The 23,224-nt window shown below is 46.4% G+C and overlaps 1 protein-coding gene across 1 annotated transcript in view; it reads right to left on the reverse strand.

Annotated features, from left to right (window-relative positions):
- Positions 1-7,057: 7,057 nt before the first annotated feature.
- Positions 7,058-23,224, reverse strand: part of HTR2C (5-hydroxytryptamine receptor 2C) — a 41,970-nt gene continuing 25,803 nt past the window's right edge. Inside the window, exons 2-3 of the mRNA XM_026066315.1 lie at positions 19,743-19,943; positions 7,058-7,913 (exon numbers count right to left, since the gene is read on the reverse strand). Coding sequence (XP_025922100.1) covers positions 7,084-7,913; positions 19,743-19,943 — 1,031 coding nt within the window. The 3' untranslated portion in view covers positions 7,058-7,083. The remainder of the gene's footprint in view (positions 7,914-19,742; positions 19,944-23,224) is intronic.

The raw sequence follows: 23,224 nt of genomic DNA on the forward strand, positions 1-23,224 counted from the left end.
AGGTCAGGGGTGGCATCATGCAGATGGCTGTCTCATCGCCCCCAGCTTTGCTAGCCTGGAGGTGCAGGACACTGAGGTCCTCCTGTGGCACCCCTATAGCATACACTCCTTCCTGAATGTGAGAGCATCCAGTAGGCTTTTTTGTCACTGTTGTTGCTGCCTCATCAGAAGGTGCTGTTCCAGACCTGTAATAGTCAGTTGTTAGAAACCTGCTTCTAATTCCTAGTTTATTTCTGGCCTGGCTTTGTTTTGTGTCAATGTTTTCCTCTAGCCTAAATAACTCCTCTCCTTCCTTAGTCACTATAACCACTCCCTGATGGCTTTATGGAGAGCTTTCTTCCCCATCTTTTCTTTCTAAGAGGAACAAGCCAAGCTCTCTACTCCCTTCCCATCAGAAGGGCTCTCCAAGCCACCGCCTGACCCTGTGTCACCCCCACTATGCCTGTCACAGGGGCCTCCACTCAGACCCAACACACACTCCAGTCTACTTTTTAAAGCAGACCCCCAAGGAATACCCCCAAGGGTATTTTACCGTCAAGGAATAAGGATCTGGGTAAGGAGAAGTCCCAGACAAAAAACCCTTGTTTGTTCACCATGGGTTGCTGCATCACCTGCTTTGTCGCACACAACCAGTTACACTTCCCACAGCTTTGCTAAATGTCATCGCGTGGCATCCTGGTAGGGGATGCAGGGAATTTTCTCATTAGCAATACCTAGGAGCATCGCTAGGGCAGTAYTGAGCCAAGTGGGCTAAGCAGTGCTGTGGATTAGAGCTGAAGCATGGCGATCTGAGGGTCCTCTCAGAARACGTTTTGAGACACATTCACATTTGAGACATATCAGTGAGTAGGGGAGATGGACCCACGAGACAGTTGGGATCTCAGCTTGGTGTTCACACTCACCTGTTTTTTTGAGCAATATCATGATCTTTGGRAAGTGTGGGCTCTGCAGGAGTTATAACGAAACCTTCCTCTCCAAAAAGTCACARAACAGCTGCCCAACCCTGTGACAAGGATCCTGACTAAACTCTTCAGTGGCTTTGATTAGCATCCATCACCAGCACCAGTCTGTTCAGCAGCTYGGTTCTTCTGCAAGAGACATGAACATCAGTACGGCACGCAGATGGAAAGCTCTGCTCTAAATTTTGACAAATGCAACCAGGCAGTGGTCTAACAGACACCAGCTGACAGATTGTTTTCAGTGTGTCAACAATTTAAATAATTCAAAATGTCACAATTAGATTCCATAAGAAATATACACTGAATAATTAGGTTGTGTTTTAATTAAACATTAATTTATCCAAATTGTTGGTGACCTAATTATGATTCTAGCACAGGAAAGTTCAGAACAGTGAGTTTAACACGTCCTCTGTGATGCTGCATGCATGATTCATTCCTCAGGTCACCTAACAAGCTACGTGCTTGTAGCCATAAACACGGTATTACTGGAGTGGCAAAAGAGCAGCTGCTGTCCCAGGAAACTGCTGGGGAAAATGTATTCAAATTCTAAGAGATCTTTACATTTTGGGGGAAGCAGAAGATAAGGCAGCATTCGTGAGAGATGTAACACCTAACGAGCATTGCTTTCTCTTTCATGATCCCTTTTCTCAAKTTTTTCACAGTAGTTTTTCATCCATTGGCTGCTGTGAACAGCCTGTATAACTCTCTTACTTTCACCRTCCCGGAGCAATCAAATCTGCTGGGCTTTTGTCACCACTAGACACTTACCTACTTTGCTAGTGCCCCAAAATCTTTGTAGTTCTGGCCCAGGGACCTCACCTCGCCTTCTGCAGCTTCGTCTGCAATTTCACTGCTCGGCACAGGGCAGTAAGTCCTGCTGGGGCACTGTGTCAGGACATGCTGCACTGGGTCAGAAAACCAGCCCCATCCCAGACGGAGCGGGCAGCAGGGCTGCACCCAGCCATGCGCAGCACTGGGGACCCCATGCTGGTGGACTCCCATACAGACACACTCTCCTGCCATCAGCAGAGCCCAGAATGTAGGCTTTTAAGCAAAATTTTTCAGTGCACAGCTCATGCATTTGGCTGACCATAAGACATTTTCTGACACAGCTGTTTAACTGGCAAACCCGCCTTGCTGCACTGATTGTCCATCTCTTAYATGCATCTAAGACTACCCACCTGATGACCTTCCATCTTCACRTTGTTCCTTGCACAGCTGAGAGGGAACGACACCTCACTTCAGTATTTGTTGACTTCTGAGAGCTTCAGAACATGAGTTTCAGTGTGGGTAAAAGCAAAGAAACAAGTAGACGGCCTGAGACTTTAAGGAAAATGAGGGAGAGGCAGCCAATAACAACTTCACAGCTAAAAAAAGAAAAGCATTCTGTGTTACATGCACCCTCGGTATTAATTACCATTAGAACAGCCCACATTTCGCAGTGCCACCTACAGCCCGCATTTGATCTCCCCGTTACAGTTTTCACCCCCAGCTGTTCAGCTATTCCCATTTCTCAGGGGCAGACTGAAGTGCGATATCTCTTGCTGCCTCCTGCGGGTTCGGGGGTGCGTGTGCTTGTGTGCGGGAGCATGTGCACGCAGGGGTGTGTACATCTGTCCACCTCTGCTCTTCGGTGATCTTTGTAAGCTCTTTTCCAGCAAAATGCTTCTGACGCCTTTTTCACCCTGGTCTAAAATGGAGTCAAAGYCAAGTGCAGTTGTTGGCTTGGTAAGCATCTGAAAGACACTGTGACCGAGGGAGGAAACCCATCCAGGAGACATCTGCATCTTTATCACATGATGGCCAGGGCTTTGGGAATGCCAGAGYAGCATCACTGGTCTACAAGACTATCAAACACCCCTCATTAGCTCAAAGCTAAACAAGATTCCTGAAGAGAAGGAGCAACCTGMGGTTTGCTTTTTCCCTTAAAACATAAGTTTTTCCTTTGGAATTTGGGTCTCCATGCCCAGGGCCATTGGGGCTCCAGTGCATCRGATGACTGCCTTTAGCCTGCTGCAAGGGTACACACCCTGGGGACGGGGAGCTGAAGAGCCCCAGCCGCACATCAAGCCAGCAATGAACCTCTTTGCAGAGTTGTCCACAAGGAAGGCACAGATGGCTGAGGTGAGGGTCTTTATAGGGAAGAAGAGACCAAGATAACCAYGTTGTTCACACCAACTACTCACACATATCTAACATCAGCATCTTTAAAYGACCACTCAAATAAAAACTACTGCTAACTCACAAGTCGTAAAAGCGAGGCGCTAGAGCCATGCCGAGGTGGGAAGCCTTGCCAGCCTGGCGTGGCCCCAAGGCTCCTTCCTCAGCGTTGCCCAAGCAGACGGGGCCAGCCTTGCTCCTGGCCTCCAGCGGGGAAGCCTGCAGCCCCACAAGTGCCGTGAGCCCTTGCAGCTCACGGAGGTGCCGGTGCAGGGGCTGCCGTCCCGCGCTGCGTTGCGCAGGGTCGCACCGCTGAACCGCACGGCCTCTGCGTTTATGGCTCGCATTGCAAAACGGGAAGCTCCTGAGCYGAAACGCCGTCTTCTCGCTCTTCCTGGCCTGACAACAGCACGACACGAAGCCCACGACTAGCCTCCCCAGCACAAGTGAGCGGAGCGGCGTGCCGGCCAGGTCAGAGCATCCCGGCGCGTGCTCCATCTCACGGGAGAGCCCGTCCGCGCGTCTCCCATCCGGGCTGGCAAACAAAGCAACGAACGCGCTTCAGCCTCCTTCACCCTTCCCAAGGAGCGATCGTCACTCGCTTAGTCCAAACTCACAAGGAAACACCACACGCTATTTAAAGCAAAAATGTACCTGAGCCGAGCTTTGACAAGGGAAACAGAACTTCCCGAGGGCTCCGCCGCCTGACAGCCCGGCATAAGCCTTCCTGAGGCACCACCGGGCTCCTGCTCCAGCTCAGGAGACGCAAAGCTGCTGTGAGGACAAGTTGACTTTGGTTAAAGTGCACAGAACTAAATCAGTTCCTTACATTGAGGCAATTAAAGAAAAAAAAAAAGCCATTTTTGACAGATATTCCTGGAGAAAAGGGGGAAGAGTTTATCACTCGCTCTGTATTTACCAAGCTTTGGGGTTGGGAGTGTAGGGAAATCTGCTGGCACTGACTTCAGGGATTTAAGCAACTGTGGGCTATAGTTCAAGAGTAGGAAGAGAAACGAAAGTTACTTATACCAATTTTTGGGGTTTTTTTGTTCTTTGGTCAGGACATATTTTAATTGGGGACAGATGAAGGAAAGAGAGGGCACGTTTGTTTGTTTATTTCCCGATAGACCATGAAAAAAATTAAGTAAGAGTGATTAAACCAACAAACTTTCTTTAATAAATTAATAGCAGCATCACAAAACCCTGATGTGAATGACCCAAAGGAAGTTGGGTGAGTGACAGTACTTAACTATTCACAAAAATGTCACCGTCTGCTGGCAGGGAAAGAACGCAGGTGCTGTAAGGCAGTCTCCTCGGCTCTTCATCGAAACAGGTAACGTACATCAGAATGGGTCCAGCTGAGTAGCAACGCTCAACGTATTTACAATTCTGGTGCTGAATATTTTTTTAAAAACATTTATAAAAATTTCGCAAATTCTCTGTTCAGTTCTCATTATTTACATCCAAATATAGCAGGTTCCCTTTTTGCCCATACAACAGAACTGGCAAGAGTGAGACACGAAAGCTCCTATGCAAGGACGACGCCTTTGCGTGGACTTTGCTAACTTATAGGACACTGTGTGGCAAAGGAGCTATTCACACACGACCTGTTCACACATGTGCTAGAAGCTACTGTAATTCAACTTATTGCTAAATGCTTTCAAAGTCTGTGGTTGGCTTTTAAATATATATATATATATGTATATATATGTACACACGCACACATATATATACACACACACATATACGTGTTTGTAAAAGACGTGCTATGAAGTTCACCCAAGGCAAAAAAAAAAACAAACTTCAAAAGCAATGCCACCTTTCTGATTTTTCTGTATTGCTTGAGATAGTCCAATCTGACGCAAAGCGCAGTCACCGAGGCACCAGTTTGCTGCCTTCTGCACGCAGCAAGCTACGCTCTTCCCCGAGACACCTTGCCTGCCTCCAGGGCCACGCGCCGCCTTCACGGGAGGGCTGTGGATTTGCGCAGGTGGGAGGGAAGGGGAAAAGAGGACCATCGCCTTCAGCGTATCAGGCTGGAAGCAACCCAGCAGTAGATGCAACCCCTACGTTGTAGTTTGGTYGTGGGTTTGCTGTACGCAGCGAGACGACGGCGTAGCAGCACGCTAAAGCACTAGCAGAATTTTCTATTTCCCCTACGAGTTAATTTGAGCGTGATGAACACAGCAAGCTTAGAGTACAAGCAGATCGTGTTAGCAAAACGCAACTTATCCAGGCCTAACRTCAAGCTTTTCTATTCTGAGGATTTGCTGTCAGTGATGCCAAATGCAGCCGTGTTAGATGGGCACGGCTACATGTGAGGATTAGTTAATGAAGACGTAAAAACATTAAGGGTTAGATCTGGCATTAGACAACAGTCTACACAAGGGAAATTGCACGGGAGGCATCACCCCAGAGGCACTGGGCCAGAAAGACACGGTGCCTTCGAGGGTTCGTCTACACAGGAACACAGAGGAGAATTAATTCAAATTACTCATGGTGTGAATCAAAAGCATTAAACCCCTATGTGGATGCTTTCATTAAGATTTAAGTGGCTTTAATTTGATATAATTTTCTTAGGGGAGCACAATGGAATAAATCAAATTTAAAAGTTAATCCAGATTATTCTTCCACATAGACTAGTTCCAAGTCACAATTCCTCGTGCGCTTCCTTCCTGTCCYTGGCCATAGCTTGTTTTTGAACCATGCCACCAGCAAGCGATTACAGCCCCGTCCTCTGCCCAGCTCTGCCCCCCTCCTCCGGAGACAGGGCAAACGAGCAGGGCCCCTCATTTGCACCTCTCCCGCTGAGCACCCCGCCGGGGAGGCGCCCCCGGACCCCCACCGCCTGCCCTGCCGGCACCGCGTGCGCCCCTGCTCCTACTCTGCTCCTAACGCAGCGTTTTATCACCGGAATTTTAATACTGCAAATCCCAAGATTTTGGTGTTTTGGGTTTTTTTTTTTTGGGGGGGGCGGGGAGCAAATGCGAAAGAAGCCAAGCAATAAGGAGATGTGAGGAGCAAGAAGACAAGAGCTCTTACAAAGCCCAAACACCCTTCCCTGGGTAGAAAAAAAACCTGATTCAAAGGGCGGGCGCCCGCTCACAGCTTCCCCCGTCCCAGCGCCCACGGTCATCTTTCGGACAAAGCGGGGGCTTTTTACACATCTGAGACTCTTTAAAAAACGGCTCAGCCGGATACCTGGGGGTTGTGCTGCTTCTCAGGCTTCTCCTCYGAGAGTACAAGGGATCCAGCCAGGACAGCAAACCCGTACCGGCACCACCTTCCCTACCTTTCTGACGGAGCAGGAACCTCCTGGCGAATGGAAAGGAAACAGAAGYCTCCAGCAGGGTTGGAGAGGGAGCCACAACTTAAGAGAGGTCCCTCAAGGCGTGAGCTTGCCCCAACATGCCAGCGAGCCATTACCCATAACACGACACATCTGGCCAAGTGACTGCAACACTGCTACGCTCTCGTGATGCCTCTCTGCCAGGATTCTGTACGGTCTTTACACGGCACAAATGTGGGTGAGGATTTAAAGTATATATTTACTGTCAACTGGAAAAAGAAAGTTATACTGACCAAGTCTAATAGCATGTATTTGATATATAACTATTAACGCGCCATTCTGGACTCCAGCAAATGCCACCTGAGATAAATATTCAGCATTTTTGTTCATGCACTGGAAGAAGAATTCAAACAGTTTGTCCATGACATATGCAAAGTAACTAATATTTCTGATCTAGTATTAACAGTAAATATAGAACCTTAAACTTCACTGCAGTATATTAATATATATGATTTTAAGTACTGGACTGGAAAGACAACTCTTTTTTTCTTTTAAAAAAAAAAAAAGCTTTGTTCAGAATGCAATATTTACATTGTCCTTTGACCAACACTTACATTTTTACACAATATATTTTGGCTACAGATACACTGTAGCAAAAGGCTGTGTGAGCCACCTTTACACACAGCTCACTCTTTCGCTTACAACATTACAGCTGTTTATGGAGAGCTCCGAAGTCCCCGGTTGCATTTCTAGACCCTCAACTTCATCTAGTTCCATGCTGTTGAATTCATTGCCATTTCGGTAACTAGTTAAAGTCAGATCTTTCCCGTATAATGCTGTTGAAGCAACATTCAGACACTGATTCTGTCGCACCGCTGATTTTTTACTGGTCTTGTATTGGCAGCGGATATAATTGGAAAAAGCCCTGCGATAGGTTTTATTGAAGAGTGTGTATACGAGGGGATTAATCCCAGAGCAAACATACCCGACCCAAACGAACACGTCCAGGAGTTCGCTCAGGAGGCCTTTATCGCAGGCTTCCTTGCAAAGGACAGACATGATGTTAGTGATGAAGAACGGGCACCACATGATGAGGAACAAAAAGAAGACAATGCCCAGGACCTTGGAGGCTCTTCGCTCGTTGTTGATGGACTGCATAGTTCCTTTCCGAAAAAGCACTGCTTCCTTATTTACCGGAGAGTTCAAGTGCGATGCCCCCTCGTGATTGTGAAGCATTGAAATGTTCTCTGTGTTGTTCTCTTTCTTGAGGCAGTTCACGCTGCTCCTCCGCTGCTTGGGCACCTCGCCGCACATGAACACCGTCGCCTGTCTCTGCAGCACCTGCACGGTGAGGCAATACGTGATCACCATGATGATGAGGGGGATGAAGAACGCCACAAAGGACCCGATGAGGACAAAGTTCTCGTCGTTGAGAACGCAGGTCCCGTTTACGAACACCCTGGAGTCGTCCTGCAAACCAATGACCGGAATGGGCATAGAGATCCCTAGAAGAGCAAGAGCAAAAAGAGCGGGTTACCACGCTGGGCAGGACTCCAAAGAGGCAGGACAGATGCTGCAGGTCCTGCACGTGGTCAGCCCACTGCCGAAAGCTGTTCAAAAGAGAAGCTACGACTCCCAGGCGGAAGGGAAAACCTCTGGAAACGACATCCCAGGGAGCACAGCTCCACAGCGCAACCACCCTCCGCTGGGAACTTCTGCAGCTTTGCTGTGCTCCRCAGTGAATCCAGCATAACTGAGYTATCAAGTTCTTTTTCTAGCATTACTTGTGATTTGTGGTTGTAGAAAAGGCAGTTATTACACCACAAATGTGCTGTGTTGCAGCYGGACCCTCYGTGCCTCCCCATTCGGGGAGCTTTTGAAATCAGAGGCAGAAGACAGATAACAGCAAACTTTGAAGAAGAAAATACCAAAACGCAGAAGAGTTACAGCTACTAAAATTTAGCAGCAAGTTTGTTAAAAACATTAAATAATCCTCATAGAAAAATGACCACTTTCCCCATCATATCATGGACTCACAGCAGAAAAACTCCCAGTTCTGGACTCTGCCTCCTTATCTACCTCCGGGCGAGCAGGCAGCTGGTCTCTGGAAACTGTACCTGTCCCAGTATTTCATCCACAAGCAGTATAAAACTGAGAGTTGCCACATACCTGAACTGTCTGGCTCGGATTCTTAGAGGAGGCAACTGCACAGTCAAATGCACAGGCTACAGCACACAGGACCTGCCCCATTACTCTCCCCAGCCTCTTGAACACAAGGGCAAGAACTGGAGCAACCGACACCATGAGAGTAGAAAAGGTGTAACAAAAAGGGTAATCAGATTGACACGACAGTCTGAAATCAGAACCCCAGCTACACATCTGCTGGCTGAGAGGAAGGAAACTTTAAATGACTCAATTGCTATAATAGCTGGAACACGACTTTCAGCCACTCCTAAGTGTTAAGCAGACGAATAAGCCTCAGGAATCACTGTGCTCACCAAGGCTGTTTTTCTTGCATCCTGGTGGCACAGTGCAGCTACTTTGTACAGTCATGGACCTAACAGAAGAGAAGTGGGATTAAGAGCATTTTGGATCCCTTTTCCCTCTTCAGCATCATCCAGCACCACTTGTTTGTGCAGGATTTCAGAACATCAGGCCTTTCCGGAGCAGGTTAGGGACCCTAACCRGAGGGTCCCTGCAGATGGCTCCATGCCCGTGCCGTCTGGCCATTTGGCACATGGGCCAAGCCAAGAGCATGTCCAGCCCGGAGCACGGCTGTCCAGGACTGCACATAGCAGCCCTCGCCCACGGCTCAYGGCTGGCCTGTTCCTCGCAGCAGTGAAGGAAGGAAAGCATTTTCAACAGCTCTTATTCACACCCATTTAGTCAACAGCTTCCAACACTAATGTCCTGGAAGGGCTTATTATTTTAAAATACTTCGTCTGTATCTGATCTCTTCTACCTTTTGAAAGCCATCACCCATTTCCTGGGGGGACGGAAAGGAAAGGGAACAGAGGACTAGCGCTGGAGTGCTGGGTCTCACCTGAATGAGTTTCGTGCACAGAGATATGCAGACTTTGGCCCCTGATCTGTGGAGCTCAAGCCTACACAGAGCTGAAACCTTTCAAAGAAATCTGTCTAGACACACCCAAAATCAACACAAGTGACAACAATGTATTTTGGAATACCATAACCTGTGTGTACACGAGAACACAGGAAGGACATGGTGGGCCAGGCCTAGTTAGTCTCTTGAGGGCTCACCTAGCCCCATCTCCTGTCTCTGGCAGTGCCCAGGACCAGATATTTAGGGATATGGTATAAAATGGGACAGCTGCTGGCATTATAGCTTAGAGAATTCCACAGCCAGAAGTTATATCCACACTCTTCTTTTTTTTTTTTTTTTTAAATAACCCTTGGGAGACCTGTCTTCCTTGAATTCTTGATCCCATTTATACCTCTGCAATACTCAGCAGCAATCAGTTCCACAACTTATATTTGTCATGTGAACAAAGTATTTCTTGCTTATTTTAAATTTGCTGCCTGATAAATTTCTTTTCGTTCCCCCTAGTTCTTCTGCTGCGAGAAACAGTGAATAATCACTCTCTCATCACCTTCTCCACCTCCTCGGTGATTTTATAGACCTTTATCATCTCTACCATCTGACAYCTCTTTTGGAGCAGAAGAATACTACTCTACTCTCTCCTCGTGCCAAAGTCCTTTTATGCCTTTGGTTATCTTCCTCTGTTTCTTTTCTAACTCCTCTCTGTCTTTTCAAAGAAAGGACAAGAACTGCATACACATGCAGGAGCACGGGCACTTGGAGAGCAGCAGAACACCTTTCACTCTCTCTTTCCCTCCCTCCGCACCCTCCCGACCCCTCGGCTGTCCGTGAGCCTTCAGCAGCTGTGTCTGTGCGGCAGCCCATGCTGTTCCCCAGCTCCTTCTCCGCAGCAGTAACAACCGATGCCAAGGCCAGGGTTGCATCTGGATTGTGTTTTGGATCGCTGTGAACATCACAGGTCCTAGAACTGATCCCACGGGACTCTGAGCTCCTAAACAGACAGTAACATGCTAAAGAGATTAACCACGGCATTTTTACTGTTCCAGTTAAGTGTTTTTCAGGATTCTGGAGAATACATCTGCAAACTGTCATTATCATAAAATTACCATTTGCCAGTAAGTTAGTGCAGGAATTTCTTCTGAAAAGAAATAATTGTGAATGCCTTTTGCAATTATAGCATGCGTTACACTAGCCCAAGTGATAGTTCCAGGATCCTGTCTTCTTTCTCTCCRCACTGCTGAAGTTATGTTCATCAGTGAACCCTTGACAAGGTAACTGTCTCCTCTCTGATATGTTAACCCTTGGTAACTTGCCCACGTCAAGTCCCTGTGACTGCAGTAATCTTCATCCAGTCAGGTCATTGACTTTGTATCGCTAAAGACATCTTTCCAATGTCTTGGCTGCCTGAAACCACAGACATTCAGGAGTTGGCGGGAGGTGGATCAAACAGCCTTTCCACAAAGAAGAAATCTGAATAGATCAAGGGCATTACACTGCGGAAACATGTGTGTGGGTAGTTTTATGCTTTAGAGTCTTGTAAAGAAACATTTCATTTGAAATAAAACACAGAAAAAGAAAGAAAGGTTCATTCACGAAGTAGTCACCACAGCATTCACTGTTACTGACTTTATCCGAGGGAAATTAAATGGGGTTTCAGGATATCTGCACAGTCACATGCATGAAGTACATTTGGGAAGAGGAACCTAATTCTGGGATACAAAGAGCATGCAAATCGGGAGTCCTGATGGCAGTCTAAAACCCTGCACAACCATGAGACACCCCAGCATTGACCAGAGGGAATGAGGAGCTGGCCGCTCTGATGGAGAAGCATCCCTCGCCTCTCTCGTACCAAAGCAGGATTTCAACTGAGAAGGCAGAGGAGAGAGCGAGCCCTTGGCCTTTGCCCTGCTCTTACCTACAAGGAAATCCCATCTTTAATGCTAGGAGGAGAAAAGATGCCCTGGAAGGAGCCTGCCGACATCCCTGCATTCAGCAGCCAGCGAGGCTGCCGAAGTGCTGAACGGGCCGAGGATTAGCCCCATCTGACACGCTTTCCTCCGCCTTGCCCTTTCCCTTYGTAACTCGCTCCAGTACAGCAGATCTGCGCTGTAACCACATCTCGATAACGCGAATTCACGCTGTAACGTGGATTTATCATGGATCCACCCCCCAACCAGCCCTCAAGTGAACTAAGTCAGTTAGAGGATTTGGGCAATGGGCACTAACTCGTCTGGCCCTGGGGAGAGGGTTCTCCAGACCAAGCCCTCGTGTGGGCCAAGAGCAGCCAGAGGGGCTTCCTTCATGGGGGGTTACTGCAAAACTGCAGCCACCGCAGCCCCAGTCGCACAAATATCCACCTGCAGACCCAGCTCAGTACGTGCTGCCCTCACCAGTAAGTGTACTCATGGCACCTGAGCAATGCAAACCAGAAGACCCATGGGATATTCCTCTTCTCCCCTCCCTTAGCTTCTCTCGGACAGGGCAGGTGGAAAGCAAGACAGAGAGACATCCTCTGGATTACAAATCCAATTGGAGTTGTTGTCCTAACTCTGCTTCTTGCCATCTTTAAAGCTGTTCTCAAGCCAGCAGATCACTTCACCAAATGGGGCTGACATGATGCTGCGGACACAGAGCAACAGATGCTCTTCACAGATTTCCAATTAATAAAACAAAACCCAAATGACTACAAATGTGTCTCGGTAAAACATTTACTAGCTTGCTCCAGAGAAAAAGCTGGGTAAAAAGTCCAAATGTACAATTGACAGTTAAAAAATTTAGGCTTAAATGAAAAACAATAATGTTTTTTTTGGTTTATATCTTGTTTTCTTCTGTGAATGCCCCTGAGACTAACAGAGATTACTGGAAAGATTGAGTCTTTGATGGTTACTTCCACTAAAAAAAGGAACTAATTTCCATTCTTTCTCAAAACATTCTTAAATAAGAAGAGATTTCATTTCCTCCAGGGACAGCAACCTCATTAAAGAAAACAGGAGCCCGCATCTGGGTTTACTTTTTCTTTCCACATGAAGGATTCTCTGAGTTGAACATGAGAGGGTTTTGCTGCTGGTACATGGGTTGGGAATACCAGGGGCCACCTCTGCTGGCATAAGYACCAGATCCAAAGTCCGCTGCAATCCGCAGGAAGGGCTCTGCTGAYGCAGGTGGGCTTTGGACCTCTCTACCATCCTCTGGCATTTACAAACAATTAAAAAAAACAACAACAACAAAAAAAACCCAGAGATCGAGCTAGCTGTGTGCAAGACAAGCCTAGAGCTGCCACAAAAGCAGTCCGTGTCTGTGCTTCAAAACCAAAAATACACGGGTGCCCACGCTAAACACTGCCTGTTTAAATCTGTGCCTTTACCCTCCTCGTTATCATCATACAAAATAAACTTAGTTTATGACTTTAAAAGACATTCGCCTGAACGTTAGCAGCTGCCATAACTATGCGTTAGGGGAGATAGGAGGAGGAGGAGGAGGAGGAGGAGGAGGAGATAGGAGTTGCCTCTCCTAACCCTCTCAGAAAAGGGAGAAGAAAACCAAAACAAAGCTGTTTGGTTTCTTAGCAGAAGTGCCTTGAAAGGTGCCTGCAGAGATCTCTAATGCTAACTAACAGGCAGCAAGAAGTAAAACCCAAGACACCAGCCTCCCGACTTGTATTACGAAAGAAAAGGCGCTCGTTCTGGGAAGGCAGCTCTTTAGAGGCAAACTGAAGAATGCGGGCTTTGGAAGAGCTCARAAAWCCCCAAGAATTCCCTATATTCCCCRCAYGTCAGCGGACAAATCGCACTACGTTTCATGTGCTAATATAGCAACAACGCACCTTGAGGGCAGGATTAGGTCTAGTTTTATCTAACAGAACAACAGTGCCAGCCTTGTATTGGTTTCAAATCAAAGACAGAAGGGGCCTGAACTTGGAGCAATCTTATGCCTGCAATGAGCACAACTGCAAATAGCAGGGAAAGGCAAGGGCAATGTAATTACTAAGTGTGCCTGAGTAAGCTGCCGACCTTTACTTAAACCTTGGGAGAGCGCTGAACAACCCAAGCCCAGAAGGAAAAGTAGCAAATGCCAGTAAACGCCAGAAGAAATAAATGATTTTCCCACTTGCCCTTCTATTTTGCTAAATTACTTCTCTGGCTTTGCTCAGCCACCTGCTCCCAGGGAGGCATCCAAAGAAAGTACCTGCTCCCTGGGTGGGCTTCCCCCTGCAGTCACACAGGGATGCTGAAACGGATGGTCRGCAGCAGTAAGGAGTCCTTGAAGAGGAGTCCAGAGTCTCCTCTGACCCTTGGGATGGCTGCGGTGGGATGGTCAATCCACCCTCTCTGCGAAACGGTTCAGACTATCTCCATCTGCTGCTGTCCCAGGCAAAACATTTCACTGACGTTTGATGGTAAAAATCAAACTAACATGGACACCTGTGACCAAAATCCCAAGGCAGCTCCTTGCTCTTTATCACCCTGATACAACTCTTGCTGACGTGCTGGAGAGATCAACGCTCCTCTTGGGAATCACGGAACAAATACATATGAGCAAAAGAAAGTCTTTAGAGGAAATAACCTTACAGTCAAAAATGGGAAACCGAGGCAGAGGACACCTTAGTGTCATGCTCTAGGCCATAAAGGGAGGGTCTCCGGCTGATCCAGGACCAGAAGATAGGTCTGCAAAGTGTTACGAGCACAAATACCTGATCTGCTACTGCAGTCAGCMAGTAGTAGCATGACTTACAGTGCTAAAGCCACCTCTGTGCTCCCTCAAGACTAGCAAAGTCTCTCCAGCATTGCCACCACTACATCATTTCAACCTATAGAAATCACCAACTCCATCGGGCACACCTAATTCTGAATTTGCTATTCACTTCAATTTTGATGACTATTATTCAGGAGGTCTTCCTCGGGATCCAGGAAGGCAGAGGTACCGTGTTCTTGTTAAAGAAACCATTTGTGAGAAAATTTAACAAGCAGCCAAGAGAGGACTGAATTTTTTGGTCTCATTTTTGAACCTGCAGAAGCAAGCACTGCTCCCTTTGGGGAGAAAACCTCTTCCCTGGGGCCTGGCGCTGTATCTGTACCAGATCCTCAGTTGGTGCAAACAGGCACAGGCTCAACAGATGGGGGTCTGACAACCTGCACCAACAAACCACCAAAACCTCCCCAAACCTGGGAGCCCCCGCACGTCTGCACGGACAGACTGCTCGAAGTCTGCAGTCCCTCAGCAGCTGCCTTTTCAGCCGTTGAGAGACGATCAAACACTAATGATTTTAACGATGTTCTCTCAGCTCACAGAGCTGTGGATTACGACCCTCATACCCACGAGGGAAGAATTTCAGTCCAACATACACTGTCAAACACTTAATGTCAAACACATAAAGACAAAAATACATTAATATCATTTTCTCCCAGATCTGGAGAGAAAATAACGTTGCCCTCTCTTAGGGCTTATTGACGTGCAATCATTTGTCTCAGCAACAGTATCGCTGTCCTCCTCTCAAGGGAGTGCTCACAGGCAGGGTTTTGCACACTTTTCCAGGGTGCAACGGTGCCTGTCTAACCTTTGCTTTGCTAGTGACAGTTGGCTTATTTGTTAACTGCCTCCTCGTCTCCAAGTGATGAGCCACAAACACCACCAGTCCACCTGCCTGGAAAGGTCTGAGCAAAATCCTGGTAACATTTTTAGACCCTCCATTTATTGCCTTCCACATTAGCCGTGTTTTTGCCATTTTTTTCCATGAAACGTGGGTCCACATTTTTGTTTGCTAACCAGGGTCTGATGCCTGCAAACAAATTCACATGTGTGTGCTCCTATCGTGGAGAACAGTTTCTCAGGAGTAACCACTGCTCCGCACAGGGTGGAGGGTGCTCAGGAGCAAGCGTGTCTCGTGAGCAAGCCCTCCCTGGAAGCAACCAAACGCCTTGCTGAGAAAGTCACTCAGCCCAGATGGACACGCTTGTAGGCAGCAATACAAGCCAAAACAAATCGAGCTTGAAGAACATGCTCTAAAACACTGACTGAGCCATGCTATGTGAATCACTGCAGCCAGCCTACCCTTTTCTTTCATGCATAACCTGCTCTTACTCTATATAAAGAATAAAATTCCTTTTAATGCTGGTGGTGTCACTCTAAGCATGTTCCTCAAACTCAGTATCATCTCCAACCAGGACAATTCCCAGGGAGATAGGCTGAACTGAGACCTGGAGGCCCACTGAAGGACCTCCTGAGGACAACTTGCACGCTTGGGGCTGCTCAGCATGTGTAAGAGAGGAACACTCAGGGCAGAAGCAAAAAGCTATGAGAAAGACGATCATTTCATCTGAGATGAGCATTTACTTATCCTTACAGCACACATCTTTCATACTTATATAAATATATCTCCTCAAACAAAAACAACGAAGTGGTAAGAATGTTAAATGGGAATGTAAAATCCCTTTTTAAAGTTGAATGGTTTATTATATACACAAACCCAGGATATCTACCCAAAACCAAAATTATAATATCATTAGCAAGTCAGAGAGAGAAAGAAAAGAAAAAAGCCTAGCTCTAACAACACATGTACCATAGCATTACCATAATTCAGCTGCAGGTTTCCTTTTTTGTTACTTACTCTGTTTTCAAACAAAACAAAACAAAAAAAGATTTGTTTGGCAATATATATTCTTGAAATACTAAGAAAAAGCATTCAAGATTAATATTACATAAACAAGGCATGYGGTATCCCGTAGCTCATGGAGACATAAAATCAAGGCCAAAGAGAGCTCGCAGCTCCTGTCTGCTAGCCAGAAGATGTTCAGGAGATGCCAGTTGCTTTGGTGTTAGGTGGTGCAAGGGCCCTCAGCGGCTCTGTTGCCAGACTGAGGTTTTGAGAGCATTAAGAGCTCAGGGAGCTTATCAGATTGTAAAGAGGATTTCATAATCATCTTACCCGTGAAACTAAGAGGGATGAAATAAAAACAGTGCGCACAGGCAATCAGAACAGAGTAAATCTGGGATTTCCAGTTTTGCTGCAACTATCACAGCGCCAGGTTAGTGCAGCATGAGAATGAAAAATTTCACATTCAATTGAGAAACTGCATATTCTTTACAGTAAAAAAAGCAACCATGCGAGGTCTGCTAATGGCACAGATGTCAACAGCAGAATTTGGAGCTGATCTCTTTTCGGAGCTAAGGATTTGTCATGCAGGTAGGCTGCAATGTCCGGGGGCAGAAATCCTGTGACCGCTTGTTGCTGTAAATGAAGCTGACTCTCACACATAGTCTTCATAGTTACATTGTGGTACAAAAATTAAGGTAAGAAACAGTAAGCTCAGGCTATCTTTCCATTAACAACAGCTGGTTCAGGACAAATAAATATGAGAAGGGAGTCTGGCACTGGATTAAAGGATGGTTTCATCTCAGTCACCAAGTAAACTGAGGTTACGCTGTTCTTAACAAAGTAAAACTGTGAGCCAGGAAGTCTGTAATTGTGGCATCCTCTAGTAAGTGGCCAAACCTTACAATTTCTGTCCTCCCTTGGAAAGGGAGTGGAGGAAAACCCCTGCTGAGCTAGCAGGCACGCAATTAAACCAAAAGGAGCTTCAGAATTAAAACATTTTACTTGTTTTTACATCAGAAGCAACGTGTGCGTGTTCTTCCACACCAGATAATTCCCCTGAAGTTCATYCATTCACAGTTCCAAAGTGCTATTTCTTTTGTAATAACATTACCAGTAAACACTTTCTTCTGTATCATGCGGTGAGGAACGTAATGCATTCAGTTTGACGACCTCCTTATCGCTCCTGCTTAGAGCTACAAGGGGGATCTCCTCTCTTCCTTTAAACTACTAGAAAAAATAGCATGCCAGGGTGGCCCTCAGGCACCTTGTTTAGAGGAGGACACAGGGAGTCTGGCRAGATGGGTTATGTCCACATGTTACCAGAGAAAACCTTTGCCCTTGCAACAGTGCAAAGTCTGAAACAACATCAAGACTGTGCCAGCAAGCTCACAGCTGTAATTTATTTTCATTTTCAATTGTGTGGATATTTCAGAGGCCTATATTTCTATTTCCAACCTTGGCATAGTGCTCTCTGCCAGCAAACTCCTTTGCACAAGGTGCCCTACCCAGCACTTTGCAGCACCTGTTTCTTCTGTAACTGGACACAAAAAGTCGTGCTCAGGTTGCATTTGCTAAAACACAGGACGAGTGACTGTGATGCACTTTAATCCACAACAAAGAGGACACTGGCAAAGATCCATTTGTGGAACAACTGTCAACAGACAGAAGGGCACCGTTACGTTCCCCTGCTTAAGAACCTGATCAGGAGGTTAGGCTCGTGCAACCTGCGCAATTCCGAGCTCAACGATCAAAGAACCTCCGTTATATGTTTTGCTGTCAGCATTAACATTTCAGGAAAACAGAAGCTTATCCAAAAGCTGCTACATTAAGATAAATGCCATGCTTTTTACTTCCTATTTTAAATTCTGATTCAGGACCAAAATTCAGGACTCTGGACACATTTAGAAGTTACTTCAGCCCAACAGAAGCATGATTTAAGAAACACATACCAGACCAGCATCTGCTTAAGTGCYGCCTTAAATTTGATACTTAATCATGGACAGAAATGCACAGATTCTTTTGTGACAGTTCATACTGAAGGGAGGGTGAATTTGCTTAACCTATTTCATTCTCTTGAAAATTGTGTAGCTTTTCTGCAGGATTTTCCAAGTGACAGATGGGTAAGAGCTGTAAGATAACAATACACTTTGGGTGGGTTCTTCTCTTTTATTTCAAGTTCAGTTTATTCCTCTGTCTACCACATTTCTGCATTTATGATGCAAAAATAGTTACGCTAAAATAAGTTAGAGACATACCGAGAGTGCTTTTTCTTCCCCACTTAATGCAATCATCTGGAAAAAGCCCAAATAAATGGATAAGCCCTATCAGATGCACTGGAGATAGTGGAAATCCAGCAGAGTTTCAGAGCCAGGGCTGCTCCACACCCTGAACAAACCCTTTGGGGGTACCAATCCTGCCTTTGCCTTCAAGTAAAGGGATGCAAGGAAAGACTTCTCTGGGCCAGCTGTATCCGCATCAAAAAGCAAGACCTGCAGCCCGTAACTGCTGGGGACGGAGGCAGTGCCGGGGCGCTCGTCGCAACCCCGGTGCTGCCGCATCCCGCCGAGCAACAGCTTATGGTTTCCTCCTACAGGGTCGAGCCTCAGTGTGCCTGTGGCACACTAAAACGTGTTTCTAACAGATTATTACACTCAGAAAGAGAAGAGGCATGTTTCTGCTATTTTTTGCCCTTTTTCCCRTAACTCAGCAAGCGTCTTTAAAAGKGGCCCCTGTAGCACCCAGACATAAGGTATCATGTTCCATCTGTAATGCAGGCATAGACCAAGAGAAGTTCAAGCACTCGAAACATTATTTTCCTTGCAGTACAGGGCTGAAAGTCACAACCGCATTACGAGAGAAAAGGTAAATGTTAAATCTGTGCAAGACTGCTTGTTATTCAAGCAAAAAAAGCAATATAGCAGAGGGAACAGGTCATACAATTCTTCTGACCCAGTCCCAAATGTCTCTTATAGAGCACGTTGAAATACTTCCTCCCAAAAACGTTAGTCACATAATTCCTGATATTACACAGTCATTTTTTTCCTTTTCTTCCTTATTTTACTGCTTCATTATGTATCATTTTTATCGAAGTAATATGCAAGTATCTTCTTTTATGTCTATTCCTCATTTACTACGACTTCAAACTAGCTGGCTCGGCACTAGCAGCAATCCAACTGTGGCAGGGTATAGCAGAGGCTATAAAGCCTGCACAAGAGGCAGTAAATATCTGGCTGTTAGCCTGCCTCGGATGCTGCGCTGCTTTAGCTAAACTGCCACCAGAATGTGAGCGAGCAAGTTTAACTGCAGCGACTGCAGGGTAGCCGGAGCGTTGGCATTGGCTGAGTTTTATTTTCTGAGCCTTTGCTAATGCTATTTGCTGCTTTGTTTACACAGCAGTTTTATGGTTCCATTTGTCTGTGTAACCATCCTTATTGGCATATTGATATGTATATAGCAGCAATGCTTCAGCTTTGGAAGCAACGGTGTTCCGAAAAATCACTCCTTATTTTGGTCACTGACCAATCCCAGTGAAAGACTTCTACTTCCCAGCAATCATTTATTATATTCAGTCATGCAGGCCAGGTAAATTAATTTGAGTATCCTCTGAAAAATCCTAAATCAAAATGGGAGTAACACTATTATAAATTAAGACACAGTTAGATCGTGAGCCGCATTGCTTACCTATGGATATGGTCCAAACTGCAGCAATTTTCATAATAGCCTTGGTGCGGGAATTGAAGCGGCTGTGCTCAATGGGATTGCGTATTGCTACATACCGATCAAGAGAGATGGCACAGAGATGCATTATAGACGCAGTTGAAAAGAGCACATCTAGGGAAATCCATATAGGGCACAACTGTTTAGGCAAAGGCCAAGCATAATCTGAAACATAGAGAGAAAAGAAATGAAAGGAATAAAAGAAAAGGAAATAATTTGGGAGGCGAGGCCATCATTTCTGAGAAAACCGGGGGGGTATTTTAACTCTACGGTACCGGTGAGGGGCACGTGCCCGAGGAGGGGCCAGGGGACGCTCTCGCGGGGCCTCTCTCCGGTGGCCCCGGCCCGAGGCGCTCCCTGAACCCCCATGCAGCTCCCACACATCTGCTTTCCGTGACTGGCTTTACCAGCAGCTAAACGCAAAGGAGCATTAATTTGGCAATGCCTCGGGGTGACCGTTCGAGCTCCGTTCCTCTTTTCACCTTTCCCMCAAACATTCACCGAATCAAATATCACATTCAGTCATAATTGCATAATCGCATTCTTTTGATGGATTGCACAGTGCTGCGTGGTATTAACTTTACTCAAATCCATTTTAAAGCTCTCTTACTGGGAGCTTATGATATGTGCTGCTTAGCTCTGGCCTTCCGAGGAGAAAGGCAGCAGAGAGTTTTTCGACAGACAGCCCAACATCTAGCTAAATTGCACTTGGATTTCTTAATTTCACCTTAAACAGTCTCCCCGGCTGGCGTGCCTTAATAACAGGAGTACTTGCCTCCTTACAGAGCAGCCGGGATTGACTGGCTCAAGTTTGGAAATCCTTCTGCAGCTCCGCAGAGCTGAGTATTACTATTTACCCAAACATGTACACCATCAAAGCGAAGAGAGCAGAGAGGTACATCTGACGGCAGCCGGCACGCAGCTAATTCGGGTGTCTGCATTTATCAACCGCTTTCCTCAGTGCTGAAGTATAGCGTGAGAATAAAAGCGACCCAGAAAAATGCTCGAGGGGCACTTGCATTTAAATTAAAGCTCAGAGAAAACTGATTTTTGAATGAGACTCCCATGCATGGATTGTATGAGATCAGTAACATGTCCTACCAAGCTCTGGGCTTCTCACTCACTTATCGAAACAAATCAGCAGTATCTATAGCAGCTGAGAACATGAGAGATTTTGTAATGCTTGAATCATGAGGTATTCCTGTATCTTCATTCAGAAAGTGGATGGCTAAAAGAATCTTTGAGGGTCAGAACCATCGCTCTGCAGAAGCGACGCTATGCTAAGAATGACGCAGCTCCACCGTACCAATCTCTACTGGAAAGGGAGAAGCATTAGTCCCAGAAAACATATTTTGAAACAAACGATCCGGCGAAACGAAGACTCGCAATACCTTACATGCAAAAACACGAGATGAACCGAAATACAGTAAATCATTTCGAGTTGCCCCCGTGAAGCCCAGGAACAACCTGCAACGAGTGTGGTGGAACCAGACAGACCCGGCAGCTCATTTTACCATTAGGAACTCACAGGGGAAGCGGTACCTCGCCAAAAGCCACACGGCGAGACCTCAGCTCGGGGCAGAGATACCTGTTACTTCAGCAAGCAGGCACTGTCCCTATCAGGGGGGTGAACTGGATGGAAATCCAAAGCATCAAGCATTTAAGAGCTCCTTTCCAAAGGAAATGAAGTAAAGCGCTTTGCGGCAGGCACATCTTTAATTTAAAAGGCATCTCTGCTGTACAGATCCACTGAACTCGATTAAAASACGACTCAGCCCCCTCATGGAGCTGGGAGCAAATACTCGGCCTCCTGTTCCCATTGGCACTTCGCAATGGCTTAGGACACCACTGCCCCAACCTGAAACCGAGTTCAAACCCTCAGTCAAGCACGGTCCTGATTCGTGGGGTCTCGAATGAGCCCTGTTTGCGCTCGCTGCTATCAGTGCCACTGATCAATGTTCCGGGAAAGAGCGGCTTTGCTCTCGTTCAAGCGTCCCAGGTGGTCACGGTAAAGCCCCCAGCACCTGCTGCCAACCCAAGCTAAATCACAGCCACTCACTCTTGACCCCTCGCCACTTTTCCCCTGGTAGAGGCAGCTTTCCAACGCACGCGTGGAACCACTGTGGCTGGCCCCCTCCCGGTCGCGCAGCTGGCCAGGCCATCTCCGGTGTCTCCGGAAAGAGATGCCGGGCTCCCTGTGCCTGGGAGCATCTCCGATCTGATATCTGGAGTCACAGTGGGCATGATCTGCTTCTCTAAATTCGCTAGACCTGGAAGAGGTTTCTACAGCAACCACCTTCCCAGCACGGCTGAGAGACGGACAGGCACTCTTACTTTTTCCTTTAAACTATCCAAACACTTCCCATAACTGATCCCCTTGGAACATTTTCTGCTGTGGATGCTGACTAGGCAACAGCATAACCACCAAAGAATTAGCAGGAGCAAAAGCGACAGTAAATGTTCATATTTGTGGTGTGAGGCTCGCAGACACCATCTGCTACCGGCCCCRGCAGAGCAGGAACTACAGCCAGCCCCAGAGCTGAGTATTTTCTTGCACGTAGAAAGAATAGCTGCAAGCAGATCAAAGCAGCGTTGCCCTGAATTATTGCCCAGGTAAACTGTTAGGATGTGTTTAAAAGATAAAGGTGATATGAAAGCCCTCCTAATGGCTCATCCTTTTAGTCTTTACCGTCCCAAGTCAGCGTGTTATGCTTCTAGATGAAAAAGCAGTCATATGAGGAGACATTTTACTTTCTCTGGTAGTTTCCTAAATGATCTATGATAATAAAATGTCACTATTGAAATGTGCAGAGTAGCAGCATGCAACACATGGCTATAGCTTGATACAAAGGCCATAATACACATCCTATCTCAAAAGTCAGTTACCTTTAAGTAAGAACGGTGTGTGCATTTGAAAAATACCTACACAGCCTGTGAAGCCAGTAGTTTGTGCAAAAAGAARTAAAAAGTTGATTCTAATCCTGTTTCATTTAAATGCACAAACATAGGAAGTGTGCCTCGTGCCTGCACCAAGAGGTAAACAAAGATTAAAAAAACCTCTGCTAACAGTGTTATACATTTAAAACAACCTTCTCCTCAGAGGTATTCTATCTGCAGAAGGTAACGTTTCTCCAATTTGCTCTATTTTCTTTCATTACATGCACAGACAATAGCAATTATCACATATTTAGAAGTGCAGGTGACTGAGTGAAACGGACTCTTGGACCTCAGCACTTCTAAGTTTGGTGCATGCCTTTCCAGCCGCCAGCATGCATCCCAGTCCCACGTCTACTCCAAAAAGAACTAAACAATACTAAACGTGTGGGTGAAATCTGAGTTCTTTGTAAGAAATCCTGATTTTTGTATCTTTTAATAATCTCTGCCCTTGAAATCAGTCACATCTTTAGTGTACTGGCTGGTAAACCTTATAGGATAGTGCTGAAGTG

Source organism: Apteryx rowi, unplaced genomic scaffold (genome assembly GCF_003343035.1).
Source record: "Apteryx rowi isolate R43461 unplaced genomic scaffold, aptRow1 scaffold_24, whole genome shotgun sequence".
Taxonomy (NCBI): Eukaryota; Metazoa; Chordata; class Aves; order Apterygiformes; family Apterygidae; genus Apteryx; species Apteryx rowi.